Raw genomic sequence first — 15,481 nt, 5'->3', positions numbered from 1 at the left:
AGTAACACTTGGACTGGATGGAGCAGGCAAAACAACTATCCTTTTTAAATTAAAACAAGATGAATTCATGCAGCCCATCCCTACAATTGGTATATTTTATAGCATTGTACAAAGACTAAAACCCCAAACTTTTTATTTGTTTTTTAAACATTTGAACTATCTTTTAGGATTTAATGTGGAGACTGTAGAATACAAGAACTTAAAATTTACAATCTGGGATGTTGGAGGAAAACATAAGCTTAGACCTCTTTGGAAACATTACTACTTGAACACTCAAGGTATTCCCCAGCATTAACTGCATTGGTTATTGTCCCTTTAAATCAATCTAATTTATTATCTGATAAACACTTATTTGTTCTCTGTGTTTGCTCAGCGGTAGTTTTTGTAATTGACAGCTGCCATAGAGACAGGTTAATGGAAGCACACAGTGAACTGGCCAAACTACTCACTGAGAAAGAGCTAAGGGACGCACTGCTGCTTATTTTTGCAAACAAGCAGGTATGTATACAACAGAAAAGATAATATTGCCATTTCCAACATTAAATCTTTGTCCTATTCTTGCTGTATAGGATGTACCTGGGGCTGTGGCTGTGGAGGAGATGACAGAGGTGCTGAGTCTACACAAACTGTGCTGTGGAAGGAGCTGGCACATTCAGGGCTGTGATGCCCGCAGTGGGATGGGCCTGCATGAGGGATTGGACTGGTTGTCAAGACAGTTGGTGGCTGCTGGGGTCCTGGATGTTGCCTGAAGCTGACAGTTTTTAAATATTTCCAACATTAGAACATAACTCAGCCTCTCTACTTTCATCCAGCTTCCTAGCTTTGTTTGCCATCGCCTTCACAAAGAACATTGAGGCTTGATAAAGAAAAATGTAAATATTTTTCAAAGACCCATCAGTCACAGATTCAACTAACAATGCATGCGCTAGTCCATAATCCTATACAAGGCTGTTGTCATGACATCTCCATATTTTTAGTTACTTTTTCAGGATTCTACAATTCCAATGCTTATTGAAATTGGGGTCTCTTCATTCTACTTATAACACAATGTAACAGACTGTCGTCCTATTGACAATTTTGCTATTGGTGTTTAGTTTTTACCAGCTAACACTTGTAGTTCTAGGATCCCTTTTATTTTATCCAGACGTTTGAAAGGCCAGGCTATTTAATTTATAGGTGTAGTGGTGTTCTTTGCCTTGATGTGAATATGGTTTTGTGGCACCCTTATGCATTGTAAAGAGTTTATGTGCTTCACTCTATGTAGTCTTCAAAAGGCAAAACCATTGCATTTTAGATTGAATTTGTTTTATGTTACAGAGGTGAAACATTTTACTGAATTAATATATAAATATGTTTGTGTGAGGTTTGTATGAACAAGTTAGCCACTTTGCATCAAATACGCCTCCATTTTTGGAGTGTCTTGCACGGAACTTGTGGCATGCACTTTTCCTTACAGTTAGCTCATGCAACTAAAATGTGTGTGCCATTTCATTGTACATATAGGATTTGATTTAAAAGAAACATGGGAAAATCTACGTTCTAGCCTCAGTGCTAACAAGATGGTACACGTTAAGTTTACAACCCATTATGTGAAACATTAAAGTCTTTGCTTGTTGAAACTCCCCATCATAGCTTTTTCTATATGTTAGGATTACCTAATAAATGTTACGACACTGATTATTTTACAAATTTTTTTAATGAAACCATTATAAAACCCACCACTATAAATCACATGACATTACTTAATTGTGATGTTGATAATGCTTATGTCCTCATAAGGTTTGTCAGTCTTTGGGTTGACCTTTGTATTGGAAATTCTCTGAACAGCTTCCATTCCTTTTGTACACCTTCCAAATACTGTATGCTTGTTATCAAGCCAAGGCTGGGAAAAGGGAAACATTTAGATTAGGATGTGGCTTCTTAAAATAGTTACTACAGAAAGATTAGGAACATGATGGAACTTACAGTGGGTACAACGGTGATAAAAAATTGAGAGCCATTGGTGCCTGGTCCAGCATTGGCCATGCTAAGTGTGTATGGCCGATCATGTCTCAAAGTAGAGTGAAATTCATCCTCAAACTCCCCTCCCCAGATGCTCTCTCCTCCCATGCCTGTACCAGTTGGGTCTCCAGTCTGAATCATAAACCCCTGGGCGAAAATAAAAACTGAAACCACTGTCATTACACAAATATATGCAATTGTATAAAGATATTTACCTTAATGACTCTGTGGAAAATATGTCCATTGTAATAGCCATTCCTACTGTGAACACAAAAGTTCTCCACAGTTTTGGGGCATCTAAAGAAGAAATGGCATTTTGTTTTTTGTAAGAAATAAGTGTCATTTGTGGAGAGCATTTTTTACAAGCAACTTACTCAACAGGGAATAGTTTAATGTGAATATCTCCCATAGTTGTATGGATAATGGCACTGTCAGACACACGCTTTGGACCCTCAGCCTGTGTTGCAGCCATCACCTCCTCTTTTGATGGCTTTTCATTGAAGATGTCTCTATCCGAGTCGGCACTCTTGGTATCCTCTGGTTCTCTCTTGGAAAACTAATAAAAAAAATGCATGTTGTATCACTGGACAAAAGGCCCATATTGAGGCTAGTTATAGAATTACCAGATAGAAACGGTTCTTTTTAAATGCAGTACAGAATATGGTAGGGTCTGCCTCTATATTTTGTAGTGCAGGGTTATCAGATGCCTTCATCTCAACAGTTGGTGCGACCTTCATGGATTTTGCTACACCTTGGAACAGACTCAGTTGAACCACACGGATATTCTCAAGTTTGCCAAGTATTCTAACACATCTGAACAAAAAAGTGTTTTAATTTAAAATGTATTGGAATGTATTTAGATATGTAAAAAAAAAAAAAGATATACCTGTTGGTTTCTACATTGATGACTTTAATTCCAAGCATAGTTCCATAGAGGACAAAGTGTCCTGTTTCATCAAAGATAATGTTTGCCAAACGGACACCATCCACCTTCTCAAGTTCCCTCTCTACAGCCATTCTCCTTCCAAACTCCATATCGGGAAGCTGCTGTCGCATCTGCTGCAACTCTGTGAACATCTAATGAGTCAGAAAAAAAAGTAAATACTCTGGTGTACTTATCATTCACAGTACAATTGTAAACCATAAACTTACAGTTAAGGATTCGTCAAACACTCTCATGAGTTTTCCTGTGAGGAATCTAAAAATTCGGACTTTTCGGTCAGCTGCAATGGTAGCCATTTTCTTTCCATCTGGGGAAAATGCCAGACTAGTGGGATATGTTTTATGTTTTGCAAATTCATACAGATCTGTGTCCGTTTTGTATTCCCAGTCTACATGCTTGGGGAATTTAAACTCATTTGGTAGACCAGTCCAGTATTCTAACATTCCTGCTTTGTCAGCAGAAACAATCACCCTGAATTTGGGATTCAAGCGGATTTGGGTCAGTGGTGAAGCATGCATCTTGTCAAATACATGAATTGGTTCATTGCTTCCCCGTCCGTCATAAACAAAGATCTTTCCTGTGGATTTTTCTGAGCAAGCCACAGTGGAAATGGCATCTCCAGGATTGTAAATCCATTCACTCTGGCCTGGGTGAAACCTAAGGTCAAACAAGTTACCATTACCAAAAATAAGCAATAATCAGGATATTAATATCTAGGCTTACCCAAGTTTTAGCATATTAATCATGTCAAAGTTGACGACATCAAATACTTTCATTGCCTGGTCATCACCAACAGAGCAACAAAGTGCTCCTTCAGCACTTACTGCAATGCTTTCGATTACACCTGAAATACATTACAGATCAATGTAAAAACGGTTTAATTACTGTATAACGTAAAATGTACAAAGAAAGAAAAATGTAATACCAAGGTGGCTTCTAAAATGTTTAACAAACTCAATGCCTTCATCTTCCTTCTTTTTCCAAAACTTGACATGACCGTCCTGACTGGCTGTGATGACAAAGTCAGTCCTACAGAATTAATAAGAATTGGTGTTTGGTCGTGCTGTAAACATATATCAAGCATAAACATGGAATATTGCCAAAGACGAGGCACTACGACGTACTTGGAGCACACGATATGTGTGATTACATCTCTGTGCATGTAGCTTCTTTCATACATCGCAGCCGATGGAAGATTATCCAGGTAAACACTTTCAAATTCCAAAACTAAAAAAAAACAACGTATAATTTAATAATGAGGTGAGAAGTCATTGACATAAAGACAAAACTTCCTGCAACCTCGCTAGTTGGTCAGTAAGATCATCACTCGGTTAACAAGTCGTAGAATAAATAAAATGTACTAACATTTTCTCTTCTTATTTTTCGTAGCTTCGCTTGGCATGGGCCCGACCCATTCATCACCCTCTTGTCCATCGGCCTCTTCATCTTTGTGACTCGCTTTTCGCTTCAGATCCGCGCTGTTTTCAGATGCAGCCGCCATTGCTGTTCTTGATCTGCGGTGTGAAGGGTCTAAAGGGGCATTTACCGCCACCTGTCGGAATGGAAAATTAATACATTATGTTTGTATGGAATTATTGTTTGTTTAAAGTTAGATTTACTATGTTCTATTGTAATTATGTTATTATGATTTCTATTATTTTGACAGTCAGTGTTGAGCATTAATGTAGGCTTTATTTCTTTCTACTGGTGAAGATAGGACCGAAGAAAGGTTAACGTCATTGTTTCTGACGGCTATTTTTCATGAGACACATGGACCAAACCAATATTTTTGGCCAAGGGATAGGGAAAGTTTATTATTAGCATTTCATAGTGAACATTCTTTAATGAGCGTAGTTTGTCCCCCCCTTTGTAAAGCTGTGTGATTTACGAATTTGAAGAGAACAAAGAACATTCCACAGCAATATTATACAAAATAAATAAAACATGTTATTTAATTTTACACCCCTCATTTTCAAAGCACACATGCGCCCTAAATGGGACAGAACAGTAATGTTTTGTTTTTTGTGAAAAATCGGGATATTGGTTCGTATTAGCCCCACGATCATTATATTTCTATGGTTTATGTTCTATAAATTCTTCGAAGATGAGCAATATTTATATCCAAGAGCCACCAACAAATGGAAAGGTAAAACTCAGCTACTAAACCGCTCTCAACCTAACTCAATATTGTACGGTAGGCCAGTGGGCATATCTACTAATGTACCACAATCAGAGACTTGTCGGAACTTTTCATGTTCTTTGTCTCAGGTTCTGCTCAAGACGACAGCAGGAGACATTGACATTGAGTTGTGGTCAAAAGAAGCGCCAAAAGCTTGTAGAAACTTTGTGCAGCTTTGTATGGAAGGTAATACTGGACTGAAACGTGTAACATCTTTATGCTCAATGCAAATTGTCTGTGTAAAGCCTAAAGGCATAATTTACAAAATACAAAAGTGAATGCACTCACACACTTTTTAACCTGTGTGGTTTAGGGTACTACGATGGCACAATATTCCACAGAGTTGTTCCAGATTTTATCATCCAGGGAGGAGATCCCACTGGGACAGGGGCAGGTGGAGAATCCGTTTATGGACACCCATTTAAGGTCAGATTCCATCTTGATACACCGTTATACCCAGGAATAATGGTTTAGTGTGTTTTACTCATATAAGTATTATTCTCACACATTGCCAGAAAATTGCTGCTGCAGTCTTTTTATCATTAAATATTTTTGAGTGATCATTTCAAAAAATATGTTTTCTAGGATGAATTTCACTCAAGGCTGCGCTTCATTCGCAGAGGGCTGGTTGCCATGGCTAATGCTGGGCCACATGATAATGGAAGTCAGTTTTTCTTTACTCTGGCACGTGCTGATGAACTCAATAATAAACATACCATATTTGGGAAGGTAAAAAGAAAAGGCTGTTAATATCATTCATAAAGTTATAAGTAGCTTATTATTATTTTTGTTTCTATTTGTAATTTTGGCATTTAACAGGTAACAGGTGACACTGTATATAATATGCTGAGACTGGCAGAAGTTGCTTGTGATTGCAATGAAAGACCATTGAAGCCACATAAATAAGAAGCACTGAGGTAGTTCACTTTCTTGCTAAATAGATTTTTTTTAACTGTATGTCATGTTTTCTAATTCTTAGAATGCATTTTATAAGGTTCTATCTTCTCCTTTTGATGATATTGAACCACGTGAAACAAAAAATTCTAAATTTGAAAGAAAAGAAGAAGTTAAGAAATCACAATCAAAAGCCACAAAGTAGGTACACTGACAAGAATCAAACCTACATATAAATTTGTATTAAATGAAACATAATAACAATGCTCATTATAAAGGAACTTCAGCCTGTTGTCATTTGGCGAAGAAGCTGAAGAAGAGGAGGAAGCAGCAAACCAAGTTACTCAGGTACAGAATAATCTTTTCATTTTGACTGTTGACTGATACAATATTATTCCTGGTTATTCTTCTTTAACAGCATTTAGACTATTGAAATTCTCAATCATAATCTTTATTTTTTAAATCCTCTCAAGGATAAAATGTGTTTTGCATTTTTGCTAAAACTAAAATGTTTACATTTTTGCTGTGTATTGTGTTGTGTAGTCTTTTAAAGGAAAAAGTAAAAGTAGCCATGACCTTTTAAAAGATGATCCCAAATTGAGCTCTGTACCAGCAGTGCATAGGTATGTGCTGATTTGGATTTGCCAACTAATTTAAATTAATCAGTTTAGAGTCTGGTCCTTGTTGACATTTATTTTTTCTGTCTTTGACAGCTCAAGTCTGACTCCAGAGGAAGAAGATAGGTTGAAGGAAATTGCTAATAAACTAAAGAAAGAAACAAATACTGCAAAAACCACTGACAAAGAGGAGCAAGGGGAAAAGTCGAGCAGAAGGTAATGCAATGTAACGCACAATGCAACAGGGGGCAGTACTGTCTCAGAAATATTTCTAAAACAGTTAGAAACCCATTCAACGATGCAACATACCTACAACCTCATGGGGGTGTTAGTGGTATGTACTGTGAAAGAAAAAGACTAACAAAGATTTTACTTTGTTAAATACACAAAAAATGTTTTGGTGACTTAAGCATAAAGACACATAAGAACACCAAAGTGCAAATCAGGAAAAGCATATTATGAATTTTTCTATAATGTAAATAACCTTTTTGTATTCATTGGGATATTGAATTAAAATCATTTTAGGATGTTTCTAGAATGAATAACATACTTCAAATACGGATTGAATACATGTTTTACTGTAGGCTTTGTTGTGCATTTTTCACTCTCACTGATCATTAGTTTCTTTGTATCTCTTCAATGCTGCGCTGACATTCAAAATGTTAATATTTTGAACTTGGCATTATACCTAGGAACCTGGTAATTATGGTTTCCTCTTTTTATGTGCTCATAATTATAAGTTGGAGGATTTGCTGGGTCTTTAGTGTGGTTTAGGGTTGTCCTGATGTGATTTGCCAGTCACACATGCAAATGCATTTGAATAGTTTATTAGATAAATATCCGCATTGAAACACTCACACCAGACTGTTAAATAATATGACAGAGGTCAGATCATATTTCTTCGGACACTGAAAATGTAATATTTTGTATTTATTTCTACTTATGTTAATGAGGACAAAGAATGGGCTGTTGTCAGTAGTGTCTTGCTGAGTGACAGGCAGCCCAGGGCAGCTCACTTCAGTATATTAAGCACAAACACCGATTGTTTTGCTACAAGACCTGTAACCCAACTCAGTGGTTTGTCTTGGCAGTGAATCAAAGAGCAGGAGAGTACGGTGTTGGATCAGGACAATGTGGGTATTGTTGCAGTGTGAGGCCCGACTGTTTCTTTACCTTAGACTTGCAGTTGCTTTTTATATTGCAGCTAATAACCAGTCACAATGCAGAAATGAGGGCATTAAAGGGAGTAATATCACTACTATCATTTATAGAAGTAATAAGTAAGGTATAACTGCAAATAAAGCACATTATTCAAAAATGTACTTTTCAGAAAGTGCATTTTTATGTTTATTTAATTGTGTTAATCGGAGTCCCAGACCTAGTATGGGATAGTCTCCATTTTAGTTAAAGCCGACAGGCCATGACTGGGAAGTAAAACGCTTCCATATGGCTGTGGCATAGAGTGAGCTGCTGCTGCCAACAGCTCCTCCACTGTCTGTGCCAGTCGCTCATCAGTCACTGCAGACTCCCCATAATGACTGAGTGCAGCTTCCTGTTATTTACATTACACAAGACCACTAATGCTTTATATATAATTGCACACAACCCAGGTAGTGCTGTAATGACACCGGTAGAGTGACGCTAATAAAATGGTTATTATTGACCAATTACCTGACCAATTAACTTCTCAATCATCATATTAATGTTGTTTATGATCTGCTTTTAAGAAAAACATGTTTGAAATTGTCCTATGTTTTGTGAATGTGAGTTAATAATCAGTCAATTAAAATACATGGTTTATTCTGTGAAATGCATTATAGCTGTGATATGAGCAACCCCACTTTTGAAATAGTACCTGAAGAAAGTTTGTTATTCACAGGGCAGTGTAACTTAAATAAAACACTAGACTTTAATCATGTGGACCATGTGTCGGTGTCCATTAATTGGCTGCACCTGTCTCTCGTCATCAGTCATAAATAAGTGTGTTCTGAGAAAAAGGTTAGGCAGATCAAGAAAGTGCTCCGTTATGTTTTTGTGAAGAAAATGTCTTGAAATAGTCCAGCTCTTGGCGGCAGCATTGTGTATGTTTTGGACCTGACATGTTTACACATCAGCGCAGCATGTGAGCTCTGTATTGGGCACTTGCCTGTTCAAAAAAGGATTCATACAGTTATATCTTAGTTAAGAAGAAGGACAAAAGCATGAACTTAATCATTTGCCTTGGATCAGGATATTAACAAGGTCAGAGGATCTGGTCAGCAATTGGCAAACGGATGAGCTGTGTTTAGCTTGTCCATTGTGGGAGTAGTGTTTTTGAATGGGTTCAAATCGCTCTGCAAAGTCATGCAAATTCTTGTGTTGAGCTTGGACTTCTCCTTTAGTGTGCATAGTTCTGCTTGGCGTTTGCCCAAGTTGTGGAGTACCCCCTGAGGAGAGTTCACCCAGCCATCTTGTTATTCTAGCACATTCATCCACCTCACTTGCTCACTCATTAAAGAACTTGGACTCCATAGAATCAGCTTCTTCATCCTTGAGGTGGATTCACAATAAAAATGAGCAAGGTGTTTTATGTTCTAATATACATTCCACTGTGTTAAATCATAGTGCAGCTGAAACCTTTTCTTCATGAGTGCCCAATTTTTCTTCAGTCAGCAGCATAGCTTTCTAAACCAATCTAAAACATTTGGAATTACTTGCTATAAGTATTAAATGTGTTCTCCCAACTGCTTGTAATTTAAAGTTTTCTTAATGAAAACCACCCATTTCAAAATGTCACTGTACTGTGTTGTAGAAATCCTAAACACCACAGTTGACAGTGAAGATTGGGATAGTCATGCATTTTTCTTTTGTAGACATTTGTTTACTTTACCATGTAGATACAGTACAGCCGCGGGTATCATGCTTTTCACATATCTGGCAAAGATCAATTATAGTAACATGGTACCTAGCATTCATGCTTCACAGCAATAAGGTTCCCGGTTCGACTCCTGGGCCAGGCCTTTCTGTGCGGAGTTTGTATGTTTCTCCCATCAACCCAAAACATGCACAATAGATAAAATCCTCCAGTTAGGTGGTCTTGACCAAGCCTAGCTCAACATCTGGAGAAGGGTCCCTGAGCGCTGTACTGTCTGCAGCTGCTTACTGCTCCTGACAGGTTGCCCCAGTGGCTTTGAAGGATGGGTCAAATGCAGAGAATGAATTTCCCTCACAAGGGATCAATAAAGTATACTATAACCTTATAAGAATAATATACTACGAAGCAGAAACAATGCTGTTTTGTCTCAAGAGAAAAGAGAAAAGATTGTGACAAAGCATTAGGATTTAGAAGTTTTTATTTGAGGTATAAAAGTAAGCTTCTTTAAAATTAGAAAGAAGGATGTCATGATCAGGTGAGCAGAGTTTGTGGGGAGATTCCCTCCTAGGCCCTAGGTGGGTCTTAAACAGGTGTTTAAGGCCTGTCCTGTTCTCTCCAGTCTCTTTTTCTTTATTGGCACTTGAGCAGTGGAGCCAATTGTTTGGCTGTTGCCTTGGACACGGCACTTATTTTGCAAATGGCAGCGTGTTGCAGCGTGCACTCCATCCAAGGTGTTTTGAACGTAAGACTGCTCAACCCCAAAGATGAACCCAGAGAAGCATAAACTATACATTTGAGTTTGACATTTGCAATATGCTTAAAGTTCATGAATTTATTGGAAAGCACCTTTTACTTTTGCCTAGACCTGTCCCTGGTGACTTTAAATAAAGAAAATGCTTCACACCTTGGAAAGATGTGAATTATTACTGTCACATTCAATACAAAAACTGCTTTATTTAGAATAAGATGATACACAGGCATTTATCCACAATAAAATTAATGAACTTTCAAAGATTAGTGAAACAGAATGTTTTGAAACCCAACAATACATTTAAGGGCCTTTCATTTTAATCAATTTTGAAAAACAGCAAAACAATTGCTTCTCTGATAATTGTTTTAACATTTATGAGCAACTAAAATATGAATTAATTAAGTAATTATTGTTTTCTTTTTCTATTCTGCAGGGATGAACTGCGGAAAGAGGTGCGTCAGCTGAAAAAAGAGATTCTTGCCATTAAACAAAGGAAAGATGAAAGCTCAAAACTTGCCTCAGAAGAAATCAAAGAGGGTACGTGCATACAAATGTCAAATAAATACTTGTATCGAACCATTTTGTTCTGAAAAAGTTATCGTGAGTCTTAACAAAGTGTAATGATGATCTGCATTCTCAGAGTGAGCACGCAGGTGCTGCATTCACATTTACAGTGTTTGATCTGGCCTTTCAGGCTTTCTTTTTTGGTCCAGGTGTGATGCCATAAGTCGAATGCTTTATTCACTGGACTTATGAACTAAAGTTGTGTTTACATTTTAGGCCAAGATTTCAAATGGACCACAATGGTCAACATTTTTCCATGGATAAATTTGGCTTCAAAACAAATATCTGTGTAATCCCTCAGTCATCCAGATCTGATCCATAGTAAAAGAAAAAATATAACAAAAAGTGAAGTCGTTTCACGTCCACCAGTAATCTGACCAGAACTCAAGTGGCTTAGGTGAAGAGCGAAACGTCTTCACTCATACTTTTTGTCCAGTTGACAGAGTTTATATTTTTCTTTTACTTCAAAATAAATATCAGCAGGTTAATTCAAAACTGTTCTTACCAGTTAATAATGTGTTTGGTTTCCCAGACATATATACATTAATTATGAGGCTGAAAGTGAATTGAGAATATAAATGTGTAATTCAATAATACCACCACTTTTTGGCCCATGGTGAAATCATGTTATGTGCTAATAAGGGAGAGGACTTTAACATTGTGTGAGTAGTGATGTTGTGATATTGGCTAGCTTGATATTAACTACAAAACATATAAAAAAAAATGTGCATATTTTAACACACATTGTAACAGCAAATTCTTAGAATACTTACCTACCCTGTTCTAAAATGTATATTCTATCAAATATTTTGAAGAAACTTGAATATTATTGATAGAGTGTAAAATTGTAGTGGTGTAAATAAATAATCAAACTCTTAGAAGTCGATGAGGCTTGTTTTACTCACTCTTCAGCTCCTTTGCTAAGCTCTGTCTTAGGTTTGACCTGGGACCCTTGTCACAAACCTCTGAAGTGGCCCTCACTGAAAAGATGGTGAAAGCACAATACTCTAAAATTAAAATGAACTTCCAAAACACTGTTTTATGTACAACAGAATTTGCTGCCACAATGATCTCTTGATTTGTTGGATTCTCTCAACCCTGTTGACGTGAGACAGTTGAAGGAGGAATGTAGTAAGAAAGGCCATCAAACAGACAGATAGTAGTTAGTGACAACAGCTGGAGAAGGTGATGTGTGTTCCTCGTGTGGGACCTCAGGGCATCATCAGTCAGTGTTCATTAAGCCAGAGGCTGCAGTAGAGGCTGCACAGAGGAGGCCATTGAGGGAGACAGCAGATCAATTGTTGCTCTCATAAATCAAAACATACCAAACCTTCCATAATTTGCTCCTGTAAGGTGTTCTGTTCTTCACACTTGTCACATGATGCATTCTGAAAATGTGCACTCTATTTGACTTCAGAGTTCAGTTGTTGCTCTGCTTCAGCTGGTTTAAAAATCAGCTTCTAGTTGAATTAAAATGTAAAATTCAATTTAGTTTTTTTTATAATGCTAAGGGAGCACATACAGTCTGTAATCTCTTTTATTAGATCATCTTTAAAAGAAAAATACAGTATGTGGAAGGAGTAATTTGGGTCATCTTTGAGCAAGATAAAGGGAGGGGTTGCTGCTGTCTGACACATTCAGGTCCTGCAGGCTGACTTTAGTGTGGAGTCACACAGAGCATGTCAATCTGAGCACACAAGAAGGACCTGGTGAGGACCTTCTCTCACCCTTCCACGCTCATGTTTTCAGCTGACTTATAGCAGCAGCTGTCACAGCTGGGCAGCATGGTTCACTTTTATCTCTACTCTTGACTCGTGACTCTCATCAGATGTTTTCTATTTTGATTAATTGTTGGAACCAAATGCTATGTGTAATATCAGTAAATGTTATTATTTTATGCAGAGAAAAAGCCTGTGAGTGAGGCTGTGGCTGAATACCTCGAAGGACGGAAAAAATATGAGGAGCTCCGAAAACAAAAAAAGAAAAAAGGATCAAGTAGAGAACAGCAGGTACCAGAAATGAACATACATTTGCTGGTTTATTTTATCTTTGGTCCTAAATGATTCAAGAGTCATGTCATATGCCGTAAGTATAAATAACTGTTTTTTACAGACTCTTGCCCTCCTGGAGTCTTTTAAGTCCAAATTGTCTTCTGCCATTACTGACTCTCCAGAGGAGGACGTGGAGGAGTTAGCGGATGATGACGACAAAGGATGGTCAGTTAAGTGTTGTTTTTGTCATTATTCCTACAAGTTGTTTAGTAACATTGTGTAGATCAGATAACCCTAAATACCAAAGAACATGAAGGAAATGGAAACTTCATACATAAATTTGCTTGGAATACTCATGCTCAGTTTCTGACAAATATGTGTTAAAGTTCAACCAATATGTACGTGTGTACGAGGTCGGGATTTTTGACCACAACCCCAGATTAGCCATCAGGAAATCAGGCCTGACGTTGTGTTTTACTCATATTCTGTTTTTCACCAAAGATCTCAAATGCAAACGGCACGAGTCAAAGTTTGAAATGAATACCATGTGTGTGAATACGAGCAAAGTGCCAGCGTGTGAGAGATTTAAGAAAAACAAAATCTGTAGTTGCCATTAGTCTCTAGAATACCCTCTGTGTGTGTGAGTGTCTGTGTTTGTCTGTAGGGCCCTAATGAATTGAGAGAAACCTTGGTCGGTGACACCTCGCCGTGACGCCTCCGTTAGGTAGGATCAGGAGGTAGAGCAGGATAATATCATAGAAACCCCAGAAAAACACCAGTGGGAAATCTTTGCCATTCTAGGAGGGGTGCTAACAGAATTTGGGTTACTGCAGGTCAGACAGTGGAAGTCAAGTCTAGGCCAAAGGAGGTAAACCGTTCCATCTGTGTCTACTGACTGCCCCCACGACTCAAAAGTCTTTAAAGGCGAACATACAACATCTTAACACAAAAAGCGTAATGGGGCTATGGTTACTGCCTATTACTCCTTTATGTCTGTGCATGGGTGTTTAAAAAAAGAAGGAAAATAAAGGTTTCTGTGTCCCTCCAATCCTGTAATACTGATCATAACCCAAGATGATGGGCCAAAGTTAGTTTGAGAGTGTGCACCTGTCTTATTTCAACACTTGCTTGCATCATTAGATGTCCTGTTAATGATCTCACAGGCAGATGTGAATGTAAACACCTGTCAGCTTAGTCTAGACGAATTTCAATTTAACCAAGTCATTAACTGATCAGACGCACCATATGCTATTTAAGCAGTTGGAGAATGCATTCATTAACCTTTCTCCAGTGTTGATGTTAAGTAGACATGAGACTGAAACCCCAGCGTAGCCTCTTGAGTCTAAAATCTGATCCCTGACGTTGATGCTGTCCATTCGTTATGTGGATTCACTAAAGGAATTCTTTCTCTTTAAAAGTCTCATAAAAGTGGCTACGAGAACACTTATAATGTCAGCTATTATTCAACACCTCCAGTTCCATGAAATAGTTAGTTACTTTATAGTCGCCGCAGTAAGATTTGTTTTCACTGTTGTACAAAAGGAACGCCATTTGACAGGACACGTATCAGTCATACAATCACAATACGAGGACATTGTATACAGTTAGTTTTGTGTGTTGATGGCTGTGGGGATGAGACTGTTTTTTAAGAGAGCTCTGTTGCATCTGAGAGTTCTGTATTGTCTGCTGCGACAAACTTGTTGTATGTGACCTTGGTTTTAGTCTGTTCAATATTTGCTTCCTACAAGCAGATGTATGTTTTTTGAAAAAGTTGCCTTGCAGTAATGATTTACTGAATCTTTGGTTGTGTTCCTTTGAACACCATCTTTCCTTCTTGATTTAGGATGGGCCATGTTCTGCAGTTTGACGAGCAAACCAGAAAAGTGAAGGATGCCAACATGCAGGACGAGGACACGTTTGAGATCTACGACCCACGTAACCCCGTCAATAAACGTAGGAGAGAGGAGAGTAAGAAAATCCTGAAGGAGAAGAAGGCCAAGAGGTGAGGCGTCACGGTCAGAGGTCAGGTCCTATCCAAGCTCTGTGACTGAAGAAGTGGTCAAACAACAACATCCAAAGAGCTCCACTTTGAAGCTATCATGCTTTTTGAACTGTCATCTGGCTCAAACATCTGGATTGAGTGCACATACCATTCCTTTAATCTGTGATGGAAAGATATCTGCTCACAAGACAGCTGTGTCTAGGCAATTAGCTTAATCAGTATAAAAGTGTTCAAAAACTGTATTTGTCCTGATTTCGTTCATTTGGTGTACATTTTATTTACTATGAATAAAAAAATACCTATTTGAATCAAGTTTTCCACATTTCTGTGGTTTAGAGTTCATCAGTGTATGTATTTTTATTATTATTTTTGCCTAATGAATTAACCAAAGTCAAACCACTACGACCTGTGATGAGCCTTGGCACTCAGTGTTCCATGACGTTGTTGTTGTGTCAGGCGGCCTTAGTAAGCCTACTATAAAGCACATCCCATACGTCATTTTGACTTGTTTGAGGTGCACTGATGTCTGTATTTCACCAGAGATACTGATTAATCAATAGATATTTTTATTTGTCCTCAGTGCCTGTGGTCAAGCTTGTTTGCACTCACATATATGTTCCAAATAGGACCAAATGGCTTGTGCTAATGAATCCTTGATCAGTTAAGTCGTAATGTCTCATCAAAG

General features: G+C 37.9%; 3 protein-coding genes across 3 annotated transcripts in view; 2 read left to right on the top strand and 1 right to left on the bottom strand.

Annotated features, from left to right (window-relative positions):
* The window catches only part of trim23 (tripartite motif containing 23), a 3,990-nt gene extending 2,371 nt beyond the window's left edge, over window positions 1-1,619 (top strand). Inside the window, exons 8-11 of the mRNA XM_033988987.2 lie at window positions 1-89; window positions 168-278; window positions 374-498; window positions 570-1,619. The exon at window positions 1-89 is cut by the window's left edge and continues 41 nt beyond it. Coding sequence (XP_033844878.1) covers window positions 1-89; window positions 168-278; window positions 374-498; window positions 570-749 — 505 coding nt within the window. The 3' untranslated portion in view covers window positions 750-1,619. The remainder of the gene's footprint in view (window positions 90-167; window positions 279-373; window positions 499-569) is intronic.
* Window positions 1,620-1,689: 70 nt separating this feature from the next.
* Window positions 1,690-4,472, bottom strand: ppwd1 (peptidylprolyl isomerase domain and WD repeat containing 1). Its single transcript, XM_033988985.2, has 11 exons — window positions 4,310-4,472; window positions 4,069-4,171; window positions 3,870-3,973; window positions 3,668-3,788; window positions 3,154-3,601; window positions 2,888-3,078; window positions 2,625-2,814; window positions 2,376-2,557; window positions 2,217-2,298; window positions 1,966-2,148; window positions 1,690-1,882 (listed from the first exon to the last, which is right to left on the bottom strand). The coding sequence occupies exons 1-11, from the start codon at window positions 4,443-4,445 to the stop codon at window positions 1,739-1,741; spliced, it is 1,884 nt and encodes a 627-aa protein (XP_033844876.1). The 5' UTR covers window positions 4,446-4,472; the 3' UTR covers window positions 1,690-1,738.
* A 463-nt stretch (window positions 4,473-4,935) lies between these two features.
* On the top strand, window positions 4,936-15,028 carry cwc27 (CWC27 spliceosome associated cyclophilin). Its single transcript, XM_033989415.2, is given in 14 exon segments — window positions 4,936-5,090; window positions 5,213-5,309; window positions 5,437-5,549; window positions 5,709-5,852; window positions 5,943-6,024; window positions 6,027-6,040; window positions 6,118-6,218; window positions 6,296-6,365; window positions 6,561-6,640; window positions 6,731-6,850; window positions 10,673-10,776; window positions 12,706-12,812; window positions 12,916-13,019; window positions 14,638-15,028. Coding segments are annotated over 14 exon segments (1,341 nt in total). The 5' UTR covers window positions 4,936-5,048; the 3' UTR covers window positions 14,801-15,028.
* The last annotated feature ends 453 nt before the right edge of the window (window positions 15,029-15,481 follow it).

This window comes from Periophthalmus magnuspinnatus, chromosome 23 (assembly GCF_009829125.3).
Source record: "Periophthalmus magnuspinnatus isolate fPerMag1 chromosome 23, fPerMag1.2.pri, whole genome shotgun sequence".
Taxonomy (NCBI): Eukaryota; Metazoa; Chordata; class Actinopteri; order Gobiiformes; family Gobiidae; genus Periophthalmus; species Periophthalmus magnuspinnatus.
The sequence above is the reverse complement of the archived record's forward strand: the minus strand, read 5'-3'. Positions and strand labels throughout refer to the sequence as shown.